Genomic DNA, 18,238 nt, shown 5'->3' with positions numbered 1-18,238 from the left:
CAGGTGATATTTATTTATAACAACGTGTCGACCCTTAGGTCTTCATCAAGCATCCATTTCCCAGGTGGGAGTGGAAGGTTCTATATATAGGGGCAGTACCCAGTGACATCACTTCCTAAAACAGGAGGTAAAAAAAAAAAAGAAAGTGTAACAGTTCCACAATATTACAATTCAATGTATCAAAATATATGATCATACACAGGGAATGTGATCAATATGTACAGTAATATACATACAAATACAATATTCAATTAGGATTTTTTTTTTTTTTATAAAAAAAAAACACAATTCAGACATATTGAAACTATATAAAAACGGTTTCAAGTCAAACTCCTCGTTAAGGCCAAGAGGAGACAGTGTGTTCAGCCTGTGAATCCGGAAAGATTCCCTTTTGAAGAAGTTTCCTCTCAACGTCCCTGCAGGGCATCTTCACCATTTCTATTTCTATTGTATCTCAGAGAACTAATAGGAAGTCCAGCTTGTACAAAATGAGCAGCAACCTGATTTTTTTTTTGTTGTTGTCTCACCTGTCCGTATATTGCTGCGTTGCTCACTGATCCGTGTCTTAAGGCTTCAACGGGTTTTTCCTATGTAAGACAGACCACAAGGATATTTCAACATGTAAATAACATGGGTGGACATGCAGGTAATCAGGCCTTTGATCTTAAATCTTTGTCCTGTACGGGGGTGGGGTAACTTAGCAGCGTTTGTACGTGAAGCTGCATTGAGCACATTGGCCACATTTGTAATTACCTTGCGGAAACCTTGTCCAAAAAAAGTTTCCATTTTCTCTGGTGGGTAATCAGATGTAACCACAATATCTCTCACGTTTAGGGGACTTAAAAAATAAAAAAATGGGTTTCAATTGTGGGTCAGTGTCAATAATGTACCAGTGCTTCCTGATAATGTCCTTAAATGCCTTCCCCAATGGTGAGTATTGGGTAAAGCATGATGGGACATGTTCTGCACAGGCTTCCAACTGTGTTCCACCTTCAAAACGAGCATTGGCATGTTTTACCCAATTGTCTTTGTATCCCCCTTTCCTTAAACCTTTGTTCGAGGTCTGTGATCTGCTTCTAATAAGAAGCATCAGATCTGCATATTCTTCTGATAGGACTGAGTCGACTTATAGGGAGACTTTTAATACGTGGATGAAATCTGTCTCAGGAGGGTATTCCTGTCCGTAAGTTTAGAGATCTGTAGGAAGGGAGGTTTTGTCCTTAATAAACCATCACATCAAGAAAACTGATTTGTGATCAGTCATAGTTAATGGTGAAGTGAAGGTGTTCATTTATAGAGTTTAGATAAGCGTGGAATTCCAAAAGTTCTTCCTGGGTGCCTGTATAGATCACGAAAATGTCATCCAAATATCTCAGAATTAGGAGAATATTAGAGAGAGAAGGGTTAAGGTGTGGATTCAGCACCACGTGTTTTTCATTCGTTCCTAGATATAGATTAGCATAATTAGCAGCCATAGTGCTCCGCATCGCTGTCCCTTTTGGTCTGAAGGAAAAAGTCTCCTCTGAAGAGAAAATAGTTGGAGGTTAGTACCAGTTCAGCCAAGTCCACAATACATATTGGTGCTGGGTAGAGCATTAGGGGGACGTTCATTGAGGTAGATCTTGAGGGCCTCTAGGCCGCCCTGATGCCTGATGGGGGATGTTAATATATAGACTGGTGACATCAAAAGTACACAGAATCGTATTTTCAGATATATGGTCCACAGATTTCAAAAGATTAATTAAAATCGATAGAGTCTCTAGTATACGTGAGGAGGGAGAGATCTCCCCAGGGTTTAACGAAATGTGTCTACAAAAGACAGAGATATTCTCTGTCAGAGATCCAAACCTACTCACAATGGACCTGCCCGGTATAAGTGGTGTCATGCTCTTGTGAATTTAGGGTAGAGCGTATATGACAGGTGTTTGGGCAGTCAACTTTCATACACTTATATTCGTTTTTTGTAATTTCCCCTTCATCATTTTTTGGGGGACAATTTATCGTGGATCAGAGACTTTAATTGATTAGTAGGGTCCTTTGGGAGTCTTTTGTAAAAATTAATCATCACTAAGTTATCTCAGAATTTCCTTTTCATAGTCTGCTGCATTTAGTATCACTGTTGCACCTCCTTTGTTGGCAGGTTTTATAATGATACTGGAGTCATTTTTCAGTTCCATAAGAGTGTTCTTCAGCTTTTTTTTTTTTGCCTATCACTTGTGCCATTAAACTCTGGGCCTCTTGAGAGAGGCAGTAGAACACTCACATGCAAGGCTTGAATGAGGTTGGGGTTAGTGTCTGGGGTTGGAGAAAAGGTTTGTGTGATAGCCTTCCCTGTGGCTCAGTTGGTAGAGCATGGTGTTTTCAACGCATGGTGTTTGCAACGCCGAGGTTGGGGGTTCGAATCCCACGGGGGAGTCTGCTAAATGACTCACTACTGTAGTGGCTCTGGATCAGAGAGTCTGCTAAATGACTCACTACTGTAGTGGCTCTGGATCAGAGAGTCTGCTAAATGACTCACTACTGTAGTGGCTCTGGATCAGAGAGTCTGTTAAATGACTCACTACTGTAGTGGCTCTGGATCAGAGAGTCTGCTAAATGACTAACTACTGTAGTGGCTCTGGATCAGAGAGTCTGCTAAATGACTCACTACTGTAGTGGCTCTGGATCAAAGAGTCTGTTAAATGACTCACTACTGTAGTGGCTCTGGATCAGAGAGTCTGCTAAATGACTCTCTACTGTAGTGGCTCTGGATCAGAGAGTCTGCTAAATGACTCACTACTGTAGTGGCTCTGGATCAGAGAGTCTGCTAAATGACGTAAATGTAAGAATCTGTTCACCTGGAACGCACCCAGATTCAGAGGCAGTTTTGTACCACTAGATGACGCTAATGTATTACAAAAAGATGAGGGAGGTGGGAAACAGGTATTTATTTTATGTTTGTCTTGTTTAAATTTATTTTAACGTTAGATGGTAACGTGGGATAGTTTTCTTCCCAAACTAAGCCCACTAAAGGACGGTCCTCCTGATGCTTTCTCTCCTTAAACGATGACGTGACCCTGTCTTTGGACTACAAGTCCCATAAAGCATTGTGTTTATCATTCTGACAGCATTCTCCAGTCTCCCTCAAAAGAGCCCCACAGTGGAGATTTCATAATACCCATAAAACCTAGCGGTCAAACAGGGAAATTGTTCCAATCGTTTTTCCACCATTCATTTGTCCCATAGGGAATTTTAGAAACACTTAAATAAGGGCTATGTTTTGTGTAGACTTACCGTGGAGTGATGTTTTGATAACCATGTGAATCAGACAAGGTGACTTATCAATATATTCATCTCTATTTACTCTGACTTGAAAATGCTAATTAGCATCAAAGTAGACAGATATCATGCAAAACTACATATCCCTGCAAACACCTGTACGTCATCTCTAGCTGACACCTTTGCTAATGGTATTGTGTACATTTTAAAACTTGCACAGGACAGTTCATAGAATTTTACATTTAAAGAAATTTTGCCAATTTATTCATTACTACATTTAGCTAACATAGTTCATGCGAATCCGTTGCCTCGATTCGTCAGTCTCATCCAGATCATAATGGAATTTCTAGTTCTTTATGATAGCCACATTAGCAGCTAATTAGCATTTTAGGGGGTGGGGTAAATACAGGTGAAAATATTGTAAAAAGTCACCTTGTCCTAGAGAGATTTACACAGTTATCAAAACGTCACACAAGGGTGAGCCTACACAAAACACATCCCTAATTTTTAAGTGTTTCTAAAATTCCCTATGGGAAAAATGAATTAAACCCTTTCCCTTGTTTGACCGCTAGGTGTCATGGGTATTATGACTCATACTGTGGTGCTCTATGGTCCCAGTTGCCAGAGATACTTTTGAGGAGATGGGAAACTCCGTTGAACTCTATTGTGTCCTTTGCCAATGGTCCGCTGCTCAAAAACACAACATTAATGTCGTCAACAAAAAAGTACAACATTACACATATTTTCCAAGATGTTGAGATAATTAACTTGCTATCTGTAATATTTGTATATCTTTGGCACCGGGACATTTGGTACTTTCGAGGAAAATAGACACGTTTCTCGACTCATATACACTGACTTTTAGAAGGGATTGCGTGACGATCATCTTAGCAACCACGTTACGAGACATGACAACGTGAACGTGATTGGTCAAAAGTCTGCTCCTTCCGCCATTCTTTGTCCAATGGGACTTCGATCTCCTCCTTCCTGTAATATTTATGCCGTTGCCAAGGAGAAAGGAAGCCGCTCCTGTACAATAAGGAAGTTATTGTTATTGTACTGTCTTCACCACTGCATTGTTTTTTCTTCACAAAACAGAAACGCATCTTGCTTTATTCTTGGACTAAAAAGGGGACAAAAACAAAATGTCTTTATTGGTAGGTATGCTAAGGTAATACCACCGTTTCTGAATGTTGCATGACAGCGGTGTTGTTTATGGTAGGCCAATATAATGATGTGTGTTGTTTAACGTTATGTGTTTGTTTATCTTGTTAACTAGCTAGCTAGCTAACAGCTCAGTAGTAGTTTTAAGGGTTGTTGCTTATTACGTAGGTATATTAATGTATGCCCCTTTACCCCATACCACACTAATGAAGTTGAACTGTCCTGCCAATAATTATTTTACTTTCTCTCTGTCTGAGGGACTTTCTAATCTGATAGGATGGAGAGTTGAGGTCAATATAGGATTAGAGAAATGTCTACGACAGCCAATGTATGTCAGAGAAAGAACAAGAACTGACTTCCTTATTCAACAACATTCAACACAGACAAGTCATTCATTTTGAAGTTGTCTGTTTTTAATGGACACATTCTGTGCAGGTTAGCCAGGGTTGTACCAAATGACTGTTGGTAGTCTATATCCAGCGGTAAAGTCTAGCCCAATCAGGACCTGTTTTCACCTGGAGTAATCAATTAAAGCCTCTTTTGCTGGCTTCCCCTGTAAACCCAGGGACCAGTTGCATAAAACATCTTAAGTTAATTTCCCCCTTTATCGTTTCCCTTTAAAGTCAGTTGCACAACATTTTTTAAGGCGATTTTCTCCCTTAAATTCAGTGTAAAAGTTATCGGTGCCCATGAGGACCCTTAAGTGTTTCATTCACTCCCCACGTTGTAAAGTGTAAACTAATAACCGGGAAGCAAGTACAGGGAATGAATGTAATCAATTAAATGTAATAAACGAACATGGAACAAAACAAGATACCTCGAGTAGCGTACAGACATGAAACATATAAACAGAAACAACGCCTGAGGAAAGAACCAAAGGTAGTGACAAATATATGGGAAGGAATCGAGTCCAGGTGAGTCTTATGAGGCGCAGAAACGATGATCGTCCTATGGGACTTGGGACTTGTAGCGACTGTGTTGACTTCAAAATCTGGGGTGTGAACTACGTTTCTATTCAAGCGTTGATCGACATGGTAATGGCTCTATAGTATTGGAGAAAAGTTGTTGTTTTTTAAACGGACCCTCCGTTACATCGTGACGTGTCATGGCGTAACGTACAGCACGCGTAAAGCAACTATTTCTGCCTTACAATCTCTCCCCACCAGGTGTAGCACTTCTCTCATCGTTTAAAAACATGAAATGGACAATGACATACCTAGTCATTTTTTTGCGTCATCACTGCATGCGATCATGACTCTCAAAGCCGCTGTTTACTTCTGAAGATCACTTTAGCACCTCCCTAAAAACCCGATTCAATTTCGACACAAAACCTTCCAATAGGTATGTAATGACACATTATATAAACTGTTTTATAGTGGTTTATTTACATTTTAGAGGCGATAAGGTGATACGTTGGACAGATGGAGTGGGGAAAAAAAGCGGTTTTCCCCACACGACATGTGACCTTCTCACTATCACGCAATAGGTTTAGCTTCCCCACCCGCCATTTTAAAAAAGACCCGACGGAACTCATTGCCTTGAATCATGCAGAGATGGGCATCATGAAGGTCTCGTCATTGATTTTGTTGGAAAGGGGAGAAATTGTGCTTTACAATGGTATTGACGTTACAGTTGATCTGGAAGTTTTACGTTTTTTTGGGCTCTAAAATAAGGTCAATTGTACGGACCAAGGCGATGTACAAAAGTGAGTGAGTTTACGTTAACCTGTTCTCCTAAAAAAATTGCTAACAGCTAAATTAGCCAATGTGAGCAAATAAATCTCAGCTTGCTAACTAGCAAAGCCAACCAATTACACAATAAATATGCACAAAGTAAACAATTATTTTCTAAACTAATGTTAATCTCAACCAAATGACAAGTACAAAGAACTATTGCTCTGTCCAACAACGTAACAACCATTAGTTACAGGCTAGACAGAATACTATTGCTAGCTAGCTAACTAGCCATGCTATTGTAATGAAAATAAGCTAGCTAGCCAGCGCCAGCTTTGTAGTTGTAATGATATGTGGAAAAAGTCATTTTAATTTCTTCCTCCATTTTTCTCACCAACGCCTTTAATAATTTTAACAATTCGATTCATATTTAGAAACATGTCCTGCCTCCCTGAGTAAGCGATTCATCGCAACAGACCGATAGTCAAACACACGGAAATTGACGCGGGAAGGGCTACAATGTGGTACTTTCAGACGCATGAAACGTACCCGTTACCTCACAGGCGTTCAGAACGTGTTCAGGGGCACAATTTCATGCGTCTGAAAGTACAATATTCAAACCTTCTAATCACCTGTAAATACACACTGAACAGGTGTAATGAACGGGTGTAGTGAACGGGTGTAGTGAACGGGTGTTATGAACGGGTGTAATGAACGGGTGTTATGAACGGGTGTAATGAACCAAATGCCCATAGCAAGCTTTCATATCAAGATCATTTGAAACTCATGGCCTTCCATAAGTAACTGGAGACAATGAGTGCCAGAGAGGAGGTGCTGGAGTAGACGTGACAGTAACTTAGCTTGACTTGCTAGAAAATAATATTAAAAAAGTAATGATAAGAAACGTGTTTTATTATCTTCTGAATCAAATTGTTCCTCCTGGAACAATATGAAATCTGTTTTATTATCTTCTGAATCAAATTGTTCCTCCTGGAACGATAACAAACGTGTTTTATTATCTTCTGAATCAAATTGTTCCTCCTGTCCTCCTGTAACGATATGAAACGTGTTTTATTATCTTCTGAATCAAATTGTTTCTCCTGTCCTCCTGTAACGATAAGAAACGTGTTTTATTATCTTCTGAATCAAATTGTTCCTCCTGTAACGATATGAAACGTGTTTTATTATCTTCTGAATCAAATTGTTCCTCCTGTAACGATATGAAACGTGTTTTATTATCTTCTGAATCAAATTGTTTCTCCTGTCCTCCTGTAACGATAAGAAACGTGTTTTATTATCTTCTGAATCAAATTGTTCCTCCTGTAATGATAAGAAACGTGTTTTATTATCTTCTGAATCAAATTGTTCCTCCTGTCCTGAATGTAGAAGTTCTTATTTTTGACGAGACGTTTATTCGGTGAATAATGGTCGTCTTCATGGTAACCAGAGACTCTTTCTGCCTTACATGACTTCAAACTACCCAAAAAAACGTTTAAGTTATGCCCTTATGGCTGGTAGGAGTGTTGAGCCAGTAACCGAAAGGTTGCTGGATTGAATCCCCGAGCTGACAAGGTAAAAATCTGTCGTTCTGCCCTTGAACAAGGCAGTTAACCCACTGTTCCCCGGGCACCAATGACGTGATGTCGATTAAGGCAGCCCCCCCCCCCCCCTACACCTCTCTGATTCAGAGGGGTTGGGTTAAATGGGAAGACATATTTCAGTTGAATGCATTAAGTTGTACAATTTACTAGGTATCCCCCCTTTCCCTTATCTAAGGAAATGTTTGTCGGGTTCTACACTTAAGATGTTTTATGCAACCGGCTGTTCTGTTCTGGGCACACTCATGTGAGCCGAGCAGACGCCAAATTAAACCACTTCCCTTCTCAAGGAGCGGAGCACTCTTTCTCTTTCTCACCCCTTCCTGTATGTCTGAGGTGAGACAACGAGGGATGTTCTTTATTTTAGGGCTATTAATGCAAGAGCAAGGCGGTTCAAGTTCTCCACATTCAGTTACCAATTTAATTTTCTTTCTTTACTTTATTAGGTCTATTTGACAGGGACAATGTATATTTATCAACATTTCTGTAAATGTGTACGATTTAGCCAGCCGGAGGATTATTTTCATTAGTAGTCCCTTGGACATTCTACCTCCCCCCACCACCACTACCTGAAAGGTAAAAGTGAAGAAGTGTAGTTGTTTTTCTTTCTGTGTTTCTAGAAGAGATTTCCTAGCTCCCCTGTGCTTGTCGTTATTCTGATCTGAGACCCACCCTGCAGCATTGTGATTCTCGTCAGTCAGCGTGTCTGTTCTCCCAGACGAAAGTAGCCTACTGTAGCTGCTGTGTGTTGACTGCTACTCATAAATGACTGACTCTACTATGGGGCTGCGTGTTGGACCAGGGCCGGGACCAGGCCAGACCTCTCCGCTGAAGGTGAAAAGAGACTCCTCAACAGCACACTGTCTGCGTTCTTTGTTCCCATCATGTGATATTTTTTAATCACGTTTCGACCCATGAGACTCCGCACTCTGCATTCTATGCCATTCTAGAATGCAGTGTGTGTAGTCCAGGGTCGAGCACCAGACCTTTCAGGGGCATGTGCCCCCCCCCCCAAAAAATAAAAAAAATCAGAACATACCAAATACCACTGTAGCGAAAATGTTAACATTTTTGAGCATAGTCCTATTTCTTTCTGCAACAGCAAACTCACTCACCGTCACAAATTGTGAGCAAGCTAGTTAACGGTGTCTCCTTGGCATCGGGGAAAAAAGGATGAGCTATCAACTGATCATTGATGTTGATGATTTATGTAAATCTGTTGATTAGCTAGCTCGATTTCTTTTTACTGATTTTAGATTTATTTTCAATGCTCGTATCAAATAATAACTTAATAATGTAATATTCAATGTTTCAACTCAATATATGGTACTGGGGTTTTATGAGGATTCCCATTAGCTGTTGAGAAAGCAGCATCTACTCTTCCTGGGGTTCACACAAAACATGAAACATAATACAGAACATTAATAGACAAGAACAGCTCAAGGACAGAACTATATACATTTTAAAATGGCACACATAGCCTACATATCAATACATACACACAAAATATCTTCGTCAAACAGGGGAGAGGCGTTGTGGCGTGAGGTGTTGCGTTATCTGTGTTTTGAAATCAGGTTTACTGTTCATTTGAGCAATATGAGATGGAAGGAAGTTCCATACAATAACGGCTCTAAATAATACTGTACACTTTCTTGAATTTGTTCTGTATTTGGGGTTCTGTGACAAGTCCCCTGGTGGCATGTCTGGTGGGGTAAGTGTCTGTGTCAGAGCTGTGTGTAAGTTGACTATGCAAACAATTTGGAATTTTTCAAAACGATGTTTCTTATTAATAAAAGAAGAAGTGATTGAAAAGTGTAGAGGGCCTAGAGAGCTGCCCTGCGGTACACCACACCCTAAGTGTTTGACATTAGAGAGGCTTCCATTAAAGAAAACCCTCTGAGTTCTGTGAGATCTGATAGCTTTAAATCCACGATGTGGCAGAGGTTGAAAAGACGTATGTTTTCTCAACGACAGGTTATGGTCGATAATATCAAAGGCTGCACTGAAATCTAACAGTACAGCTCACACAATTTTCTTATTATTGATATCTTTCAACCAATCATCAGTCATTTGTGTCAGTGCAGTACATGTTGAGTGCCCTTCTCTATAAGCATGCTGAAAGTCTGTTGTTAATTTGTTTACAGAGAAATAGCATTGTATTTGGTCAAACACAATTTTTTCTATCAGTTTCTCTTGAGCTGGCAGCAAGCTGATAGGTCTGCTGTTAGAACCAGTAAAGGCTGCTTTACCACTCTTGGGTAGTGGAATGACTTTGTCTTCCCTCCAGGCCTGAGGACAAAGACTTTCCTCTAGGCTCAGATTAAAGATATGACAGATAGGAGTGGCTATAGAGTCAGATACCATCCTCAGTAGCTTTCCATCTAAGTTGTCAATGCCAGGAGATTTGTCATTATTGATCAATAACAATCATTTCTCACCTCTCCCACACTAACTTTCCAAAATTCTAATTTGCATTGCTTTTCTATCATTATTTGTTTTTTTATGCATGAATGCGATGGCTCCCTGATTGTTGTTGGCATTTCCTGCCTAAGTTTTCCCACTTTGCAAATGAAGTTAATCATTAAAATAATTGCCAACATCAAATGGTTTGTGATGAATAAGCCATCTGATTGGATGAAAGATGGAGTTGAATTTGTCTTTCTACCCATAATTTCATTTAAAGTACTCAAGTTTTTTCCCCATCATTCTTTATATCGTTGATCTTGGCTTCATAATACAGTTTTTTGGGGGTTTTTTTTAGTCATGTAATTTCTCAATTTGCAGTAAGGCAGCCCGTCAGATGTGCAGCCAGACCACTAGCTTTTTCCCCATCTCTTTCAACCATAAAGGTTTTCAATTTCTCATCAATCCATGTTCTAACAGTCAGTTTCTTAACAGGTTCATGTTTATCAATAATTGGAAGCAGCAATTTCATAAATTCATCAAGTGCAGCATCTGGATGCTCCTTATTAATCAAATCAGGCCAACAACTATTTTTAATATCATCCACATAAGAGTCACAACAAAATCTTTTGTATGATCTCTTATATACTATTTTAGGCCCAGCTGTTGGAACTTTGGCTTTCCTGGATATAGCCACTATATTGTGATCACTGTATCCAATGGGTACGGATACAGCTTTAGAACGAAGTTATACAGTATTAGTAAAAATGTAATCAGTACATGTGGATGATCTTGTTCCTGTAGTGTTTGTAAACACCCTCGTAGGTTGATTAATAACCTGAGCCAGATTACAGGGACTGGTTACAGTGAGGTTGTGTCTACACTTGATAGTTACATGCGACTTCTGCTATCAGAATACGAAGATTGCATTGAAAAGACAGGTCTAGACGCACAAAAGTTGATTTGTTGTCTGATTTGTGTTCAGATCTGTCTTACCACTTCAGGGGGTGGTCAGGGATGCATTGTGTGCAGATTTCTCCTCAGTCTGGACGCTACCGAAAGCGCATACAGTAGGGCAGTCCGCAACAACAACAAAAAATATTGGTTGACCGAAACTCGTCTGTTCTTTCGACCAATCCATTGGTCAACATTTTCAAACGTGTATTTTTCCATATAAAATCAACTATATGCATTGAGCTTGTCTGATGCTTTAAGCTTACTGTTTCATGAAATAAGACACAAATTGACTCAAGAGGGAGCCAGAGATCTAGATAACCAGAATAAAAAAATAAATACTAACCTGACCCAACCATTCTCCTCCCGCTCCTGCTAGCTTTCGCAGATTCTGCCATTACTCTCTGAAGTTGCCGGTAATGGGCTACACGAGGAGTCAGCAACCTTTTCTAATGTGGAATAGCAATTTATCTGACCGCTTCTACTGATCTGCATGCCAGTTATGGTTTTCATATGCACATTTTTGTGGAACAGTTTCATTTCTTTTATAATAACGTCTTCTTATCTCAAAATCATTGTCATGTGGATAATAAAAATTCTATCCAAATCTAAATGAAAATGCAACAAACTTGAAACATTGTATAACATATTCTGCCAGCGAGCTCGGGACAGACACAGCTGTAGGCTATCTGTGCTAGTGATAAGAAGCAGTGCTTTACTTGGGCAGGAGCCCAGCGGAGCTGAGTACCTACACCTCACATTTTCTACTGCTTGAGTTCCTGTTCCTCTTATAGAATATCAGCTCGGCAGTATTGTGGAGCACCTAAATATAAACAGTACCAGCACCCACAATTATTACCAGAACTTATTTCAGTCCAAGTCAAGCTGTGATAAGAAGTAATCAGGTAGGCCTATTTGTATGGTGTTTCCATTGGATCAGAGCATGACATTGTTCCCTTTCACGCTGAGTGGTCATCGACAGGGAGAGAGCTGGAAAGATCTTTCAAATACATTGAGGAACTATTGTCATTCTCAGTTGACGTAAAAACAGACTTAGTTTGCTTGCTGATGGAGGTGAAGAAAACATTACTTTTGAGGCTTTAAGCCAATCAGAAACACTATCAGATCCCCAAATGGACACATTTATATGCCTAGGTTTGCACACAGACCAGGTAGTCTATAGGGCTACTTCTATGTGTAATCAGGTAGTCTATAGGTCTACTTCTATGTGTAATCAGGTAGTCTATAGGTCTACTTCTATGTGTAATCAGGGCCAGGTAGTCTATAGCTCTACTTCTATGTGTAATCAGGTAGTCTATAGGTCTACTTCTATGTGTAACCAGGTAGTCTATAGGTCTACTACTATGTGTAACCAGGTAGTCTATAGGCCTACTACTGTGTGCTCGTCCTTACTCAACATTCACAGGAGCGCTCCAAACAAAAGACCATGACTGAATTGAATTGACAAAACTCGTAGATGGAATGAAATAAACCAAAACTTGTTTCTCACAAGTGTTACATAGTTTGTGCGCTCTACAAACAACGTGTCCACTCCGACAACGAGAACTATAAAAGGAATAATATTATATTGAATGCATAAGAGAAATTACTTAACCAAAACAAACATTGTAGATTCGAAAATTATAGGAATTAAAAGTAAATGTACAACTGGTGATACACTACAGAGGGCAGTGCATACGGCCCACTACATCAATGTGGCCAAGCTTCCTGCCATCCAGGACCTCTATACCAGGTGGCGCCAAGTCTGGGTCAAGGGGCTCCTTAACAGCTGCTATTCAGACCCTTTGACTTTTTCCACATTTTGCTACGTTTCAGCCTTATTCTAAAATTGATTAAATACATTTCCTTTCCTCATCAATCTACACACAATACCCCATAATGACTAAGGGAAAGCAGGTTTCTAGATTTGTTTGCAAATTTATTAAAAATAAAAAACTGAAATACTTTATTTACATAAGTATTCAGACCCTTTGCTATGAGACTCGAAATTGAGCTCAGGTGCATCCTGTTTCCATTAGTCATCCTTGAAATGTTTCTATAACTTGGAGTCCACCTGTGGTAAATTCTATTGATTGGACATGATTTGGAAAGGCACACACCTGTCTATATGAGGTCCCACAGTTGACAGTGCATGTCAGAGCAAAAACCAAGCCATGAGGTCGAAGGAATTGTCCGTAGAGCGCTGAGACAGGATTGTGTTGAGGCACAGGATTGTGTTGAGCATTGAAGGTCCCCAAGAACACAGTGGCCTTCATCATTCTTACATGGAAGAAGTTTGGAACCACCAAGACTCTTCCTAGAGCTGGCCACCTGGCCAAACTGAACAATCGGGGGAGAAGGACCTTGGTCAGGGAGGTGAAAAAAAAACAATTTAATCCATTTTAGAATAAGGCTGTAACGTAACAAAATGTGGAAAATGTCAAAGGGGTTTGAATACTTTCCAAATGCACTGTATATAGTATGCAACATCCCAAAATGGCACCCTATTCCCTTTGTAGCTCTATTCCTGATCAAAATAGTGCACTATATAGAGAATAGGGCTCCATTTGAGACGTTGTAATGTTTTCCTACCCACTCTCCGCTGAAGGAGCAGCAGCAGGGGTGGAACGCGGCCCCACGGTGGGAGATGAACCGCTATACCACCATGAGACAGCTGGGGGACGGGACATTCGGCAGCGTGCTCATGGGTAAGAGCAACGAATCTGGAGAACTGGTGGCCATCAAGAGGTGAGGGCATCGGTGGGGCGTGAAGGGGCACCACGGGAAGAATGTTTATAGAGCTGTTGTCTTCCGAATAAACTCTTAAAGACCTGGTAATCTTTTACCTCAGTAGCAGTCAATTATTAATCGTCACCTTATTCAGTCTCATCTTCACGGACCCTGGCTAACAAGTTGAATCAGCAATACAACATTTGGTTTAATTATTTATTTACTAAATACCTAAATAGTCACACATAATTACATATACACAGGATTGATCATACGTTGATTACTAATTATGTCATTAAAGAAAACATCCCTAGAGGACGAAACCAATATGACGGCTGGTTACACAGCAGAGATCTCCCTTGTTCTTTGAAGAATATTTCTGGGCAGATACATTGTAGTCTGTCGTCATGTGGTAGAATGGATACGTTGTAGTGTGTGGTAGAATGGATACGTTGTAGTGTGTGGTAGAATGGATACGTTGTAGTGTGTGGTAGAATGGATACGTTGTAGTGTGTCGTCTTGTGGTAGAATGGATACGTTGTAGTGTGTGGTAGAATGGATACGTTGTAGTGTGTGGTAGAATGGATACGTTGTAGTGTTTGGTAGAATGGATACGTTGTAGTGTGTGGTAGAATGGATACGTTGTAGTGTGTGGTAGAACGGATACGTTGTAGTGTGTGGTAGAATGGATACGTTGTAGTGTGTCGTCGTGTGGTAGAATGGATACGTTGTAGTGTGTCGCGTGGAGAATGGATACGTTGTAGTGTGTGGTAGAATGGATACGTTGTAGTGTGTCGTCGTGTGGTAGAATGGATACGTTGTAGTGTGTCGTCGTGTGGTAGAATGGATACGTTGTAGTACTGAAGAGATGGTCCGTCCTTCCCTAGGCCACATACATTTTACAGCTGCTGCTGATACATCCTAGACGTTGAGTTATCACTACTTTAGTGAATAAGAGTTCAAAGTTCATACCAAGTTGCCATACTAAAAGCTCATGCTGTATTCTGGCTGGTATAGTCAAAATTTATCCTTCCAGCGTGGCGATCGTCACCTCCACGTTGAAATTCACCCTTTTTAACGTTTGGACATCAGTCCTCATGTCATCGGGAACACAATGTTAATTAGGTCAGGTTGTAGTCGTTCAACCATTCACAACCAGAGCTCTACGCTGAGGTTGGCTTAGTTCGCCGTGAATTGGGTCACGGGGGCTCTTATAGAAATGTAGAAAAGGGGTTGGGTCATTTCCAACCAATGCCTATTCATGTGGGTGTGGCCACTGAGTAAGCATATTTTACTTATGAAAACAATTCTCTCATTTTAAAAACTAAAATTACATTTCATCTTTTCACAAATAGTTTCATATTTAAACATTTTAAATTGCACAACAATTCCATGTGAATCTGATAACTAGAATGTGTGGACTTTCCCAGATACAGTTTATGTCGTCCTGTCATCAGTAATAATGTCTCAGTCGACAACTGATCTGACATCATATTCTTTAAGTACCAACGGATACTTTCTACTGGTTAGATTACCGAAATATTGTTCCGTTCACAACCTTTCGATGTTACCATACTCTCTCTCTGTTAACAAAAGGCTTTCCAAGAGTCCATTCTGTAGAGTAGAGAGAGAAAAGGGGGAAAGGTATTTATGGGGGGGTCATAAAGATCACCAACAGGGAAACGTCATGACAGGGGACTATCACTGCCTCGTTCCACGGTGGAGGGGACTATCACTGTAGCCTCGTTCCACGGTGGAGGGGACTATCACTGTAGCCTCGTTCCACGGTGGAGGGGGACTATCACTGTAGCCTCGTTCCACGGTGGAGGGGACTATCACTGTAGCCTCGTTCCACGGTGGAGGGGACTATCACTGTAGCCTCGTTCCACGGTGGAGGGGACTATCACTGTAGCCTCGTTCCACGGTGGAGGGGACTATCACTGTAACCTCGTTCCACGATGGAGGGGAACTATCACTGCCTCGTTCCACGGTGGAGGGGACTATCACTGTAGCCTCGTTCCACGGTGGAGGGGGCTATCACTGTAACCTCGTTCCACGGTGGAGGGGAACTATCACTGCCTCGTTCCACGGTGGAGGGGACTATCACTGTAGCCTCGTTCCACGGTGGAGGGGACTATCACTGTAGCCTCGTTCCACGGTGGAGGGGGCTATCACTGTAACCTCGTTCCTACAGGTGGAGGGGACTATCACTGCCTCGTTCCACGAGTTGGAGGGGGACTATCACTGATAACCTCGTTCCACGGTGGAGGGGACTATCACTGTAGCCTCGTTCCACGGTGGAGGGGGCTATCACTGTAACCTCGTTCCACGGTGGAGGGGGACTATCACTGTACCTCGTTCCACGGTGGAGGGGGACTATCACTGTGCCTCGTTCCACGGTGGAGGGGGACTATCACTGTAGCCTCGTTCCACGGTGGAGGGGGACTATCACTGCCTCGTTCCACGGTGGAGGGGACTATCACTGTAGCCTCGTTCCACGGTGGAGGGGACTATCACTGTAGCCTCGTTCCACGGTGGAGGGGGCTATCACTGTAACCTCGTTCCACGGTGGAGTGGGCTATCACTGTAACCTCGTTCCACGGTGGAGGGGGCTATCACTGTAGCCTCGTTCCACAGTGGAGGGGACTATCACTGTAACCTCGTTCCACGATGGAGGGGAACTATCACTGCCTCGTTCCACGGTGGAGGGGACTATCACTGTAGCCTCGTTCCACGGTGGAGGGGGCTATCACTGTAACCTCGTTCCACGGTGGAGGGGAACTATCACTGCCTCGTTCCACGGTGGAGGGGACTATCACTGTAGCCTCGTTCCACGGTGGAGGGGGACTATCACTGTAGCCTCGTTCCACGGTGGAGGGGGCTATCACTGTAACCTCGTTCCACAGTGGAGGGGACTATCACTGCCTCGTTCCACAGTGGAGGGGGACTATCACTGTAGCCTCGTTCCACGGTGGAGGGGGCTATCACTGTAGCCTCGTTCCACGGTGGAGGGGACTATCACTGTAGCCTCGTTCCACGGTGGAGGGGACTATCACTGTAGCCTCGTTCCACGGTGGAGGGGGCTATCACTGTAAGCCTCGTTCCACGGTGGAGGGGACTATCACTGTAGCCTCGTTCCACGGTGGAGGGGACTATCACTGAAGCCTCGTTCCACGGTGGAGGGGACTATCACTGTAGCCTCGTTCCACGGTGGAGGGGGACTATCACTGCCTCGTTCCACGGTGGAGGGGGACTATCACTGCCTCGTTCCACGGTGGAGGGGGACTATCACTGTAGCCTCGTTCCACGGTGGAGGGGGACTATCACTGCCTCGTTCCACGGTGGAGGGGGACTATCACTGTAGCCTCGTTCCACGGTGGAGGGGACTATCACTGTAGCCTCGTTCCACGGTGGAGGGGACTAGGGGACTATCACTGTAGCCTCGTTCCACGGTGGAGGGGACTATCACTGTAACCTCGTTCCACGGTGGAGGGGGCTATCACTGTAACCTCGTTCCACGGTGGAGGGGGACTATCACTGTAGCCTCGTTCCACGGTGGAGGGGGACTATCACTGTAGCCTCGTTCCACGGTGGAGGGGGACTATCACTGCCTCGTTCCACGGTGGAGGGGACTATCACTGTACCTCGTTCCACGGTGGAGGGGGACTATCACTGTAGCCTCGTTCCACGGTGGAGGGGACTATCACTGTAGCCTCGTTCCACGGTGGAGGGGGACTAGGGGACTATCACTGTAGCCTCGTTCCACGGTGGAGGGGGACTATCACTGTAACCTCGTTCCACGGTGGAGGGGGCTATCACTGTAACCTCGTTCCACGGTGGAGGGGGACTATCACTGTAGCCTCGTTCCACGGTGGAGGGGGACTATCACTGTAGCCTCGTTCCACGGTGGAGGGGGACTATCACTGTAGCCTCGTTCCACAGTGGAGGGGACTATCACTGCCTCGTTCCACGGTGGAGGGGACTATCACTGTACCTCGTTCCACGGTGGAGGGGGACTATCACTGTAGCCTCGTTCCACGGTGGAGGGGACTATCACTGTAGCCTCGTTCCACGGTGGAGGGGGACTAGGGGACTATCACTGTAGCCTCGTTCCACGGTGGAGGGGGACTATCACTGTAGCCTCGTTCCACGGTGGAGGGGACTATCACTGTAACCTCGTTCCACGGTGGAGGGGGACTATCACTGTAGCCTCGTTCCACGGTGGAGGGGGACTATCACTGTAGCCTCGTTCCACGGTGGAGGGGGGGGGCTATCACTGTAGCCTCGTTCCACAGTGGAGGGGACTATCACTGCCTCGTTCCACGGTGGAGGGGACTATCACTGTAGCCTCGTTCCACGGTGGAGGGGGACTATCACTGCCTCGTTCCACGGTGGAGGGGACTATCACTGTAGCCTCGTTCCACGGTGGAGGGGGACTATCACTGTAGCCTCGTTCCA

The 18,238-nt window shown here is 43.0% G+C and overlaps 1 protein-coding gene across 6 annotated transcripts in view; it reads left to right on the top strand.

Annotated features, from left to right (window-relative positions):
* The first annotated feature begins 4,243 nt into the window (after positions 1-4,243).
* LOC106596460 (serine/threonine-protein kinase MAK) overlaps positions 4,244-18,238 on the top strand; it is a 52,388-nt gene continuing 38,393 nt past the window's right edge. Inside the window, exons 1-3 of one of the 6 annotated variants that reach the window (XM_082973192.1) lie at positions 4,244-4,415; positions 8,314-8,527; positions 13,659-13,798. In XM_082973192.1, the coding sequence (XP_082829318.1) occupies positions 8,459-8,527; positions 13,659-13,798 (209 nt within the window). In that variant the 5' untranslated portion in view covers positions 4,244-4,415; positions 8,314-8,458. The other 5 variants (XM_082973194.1, XM_082973195.1, XM_082973193.1 and 2 more) reach the window with 5 other exon arrangements.

Source organism: Salmo salar, chromosome 03 (assembly GCF_965601325.2).
Source record: "Salmo salar chromosome 03, fSalSal1, whole genome shotgun sequence".
Lineage (NCBI taxonomy): Eukaryota > Metazoa > Chordata > Actinopteri > Salmoniformes > Salmonidae > Salmo > Salmo salar.
Note: the sequence above shows the minus strand (reverse complement) of the source record. Positions and strands in the feature narration are given on the sequence as shown.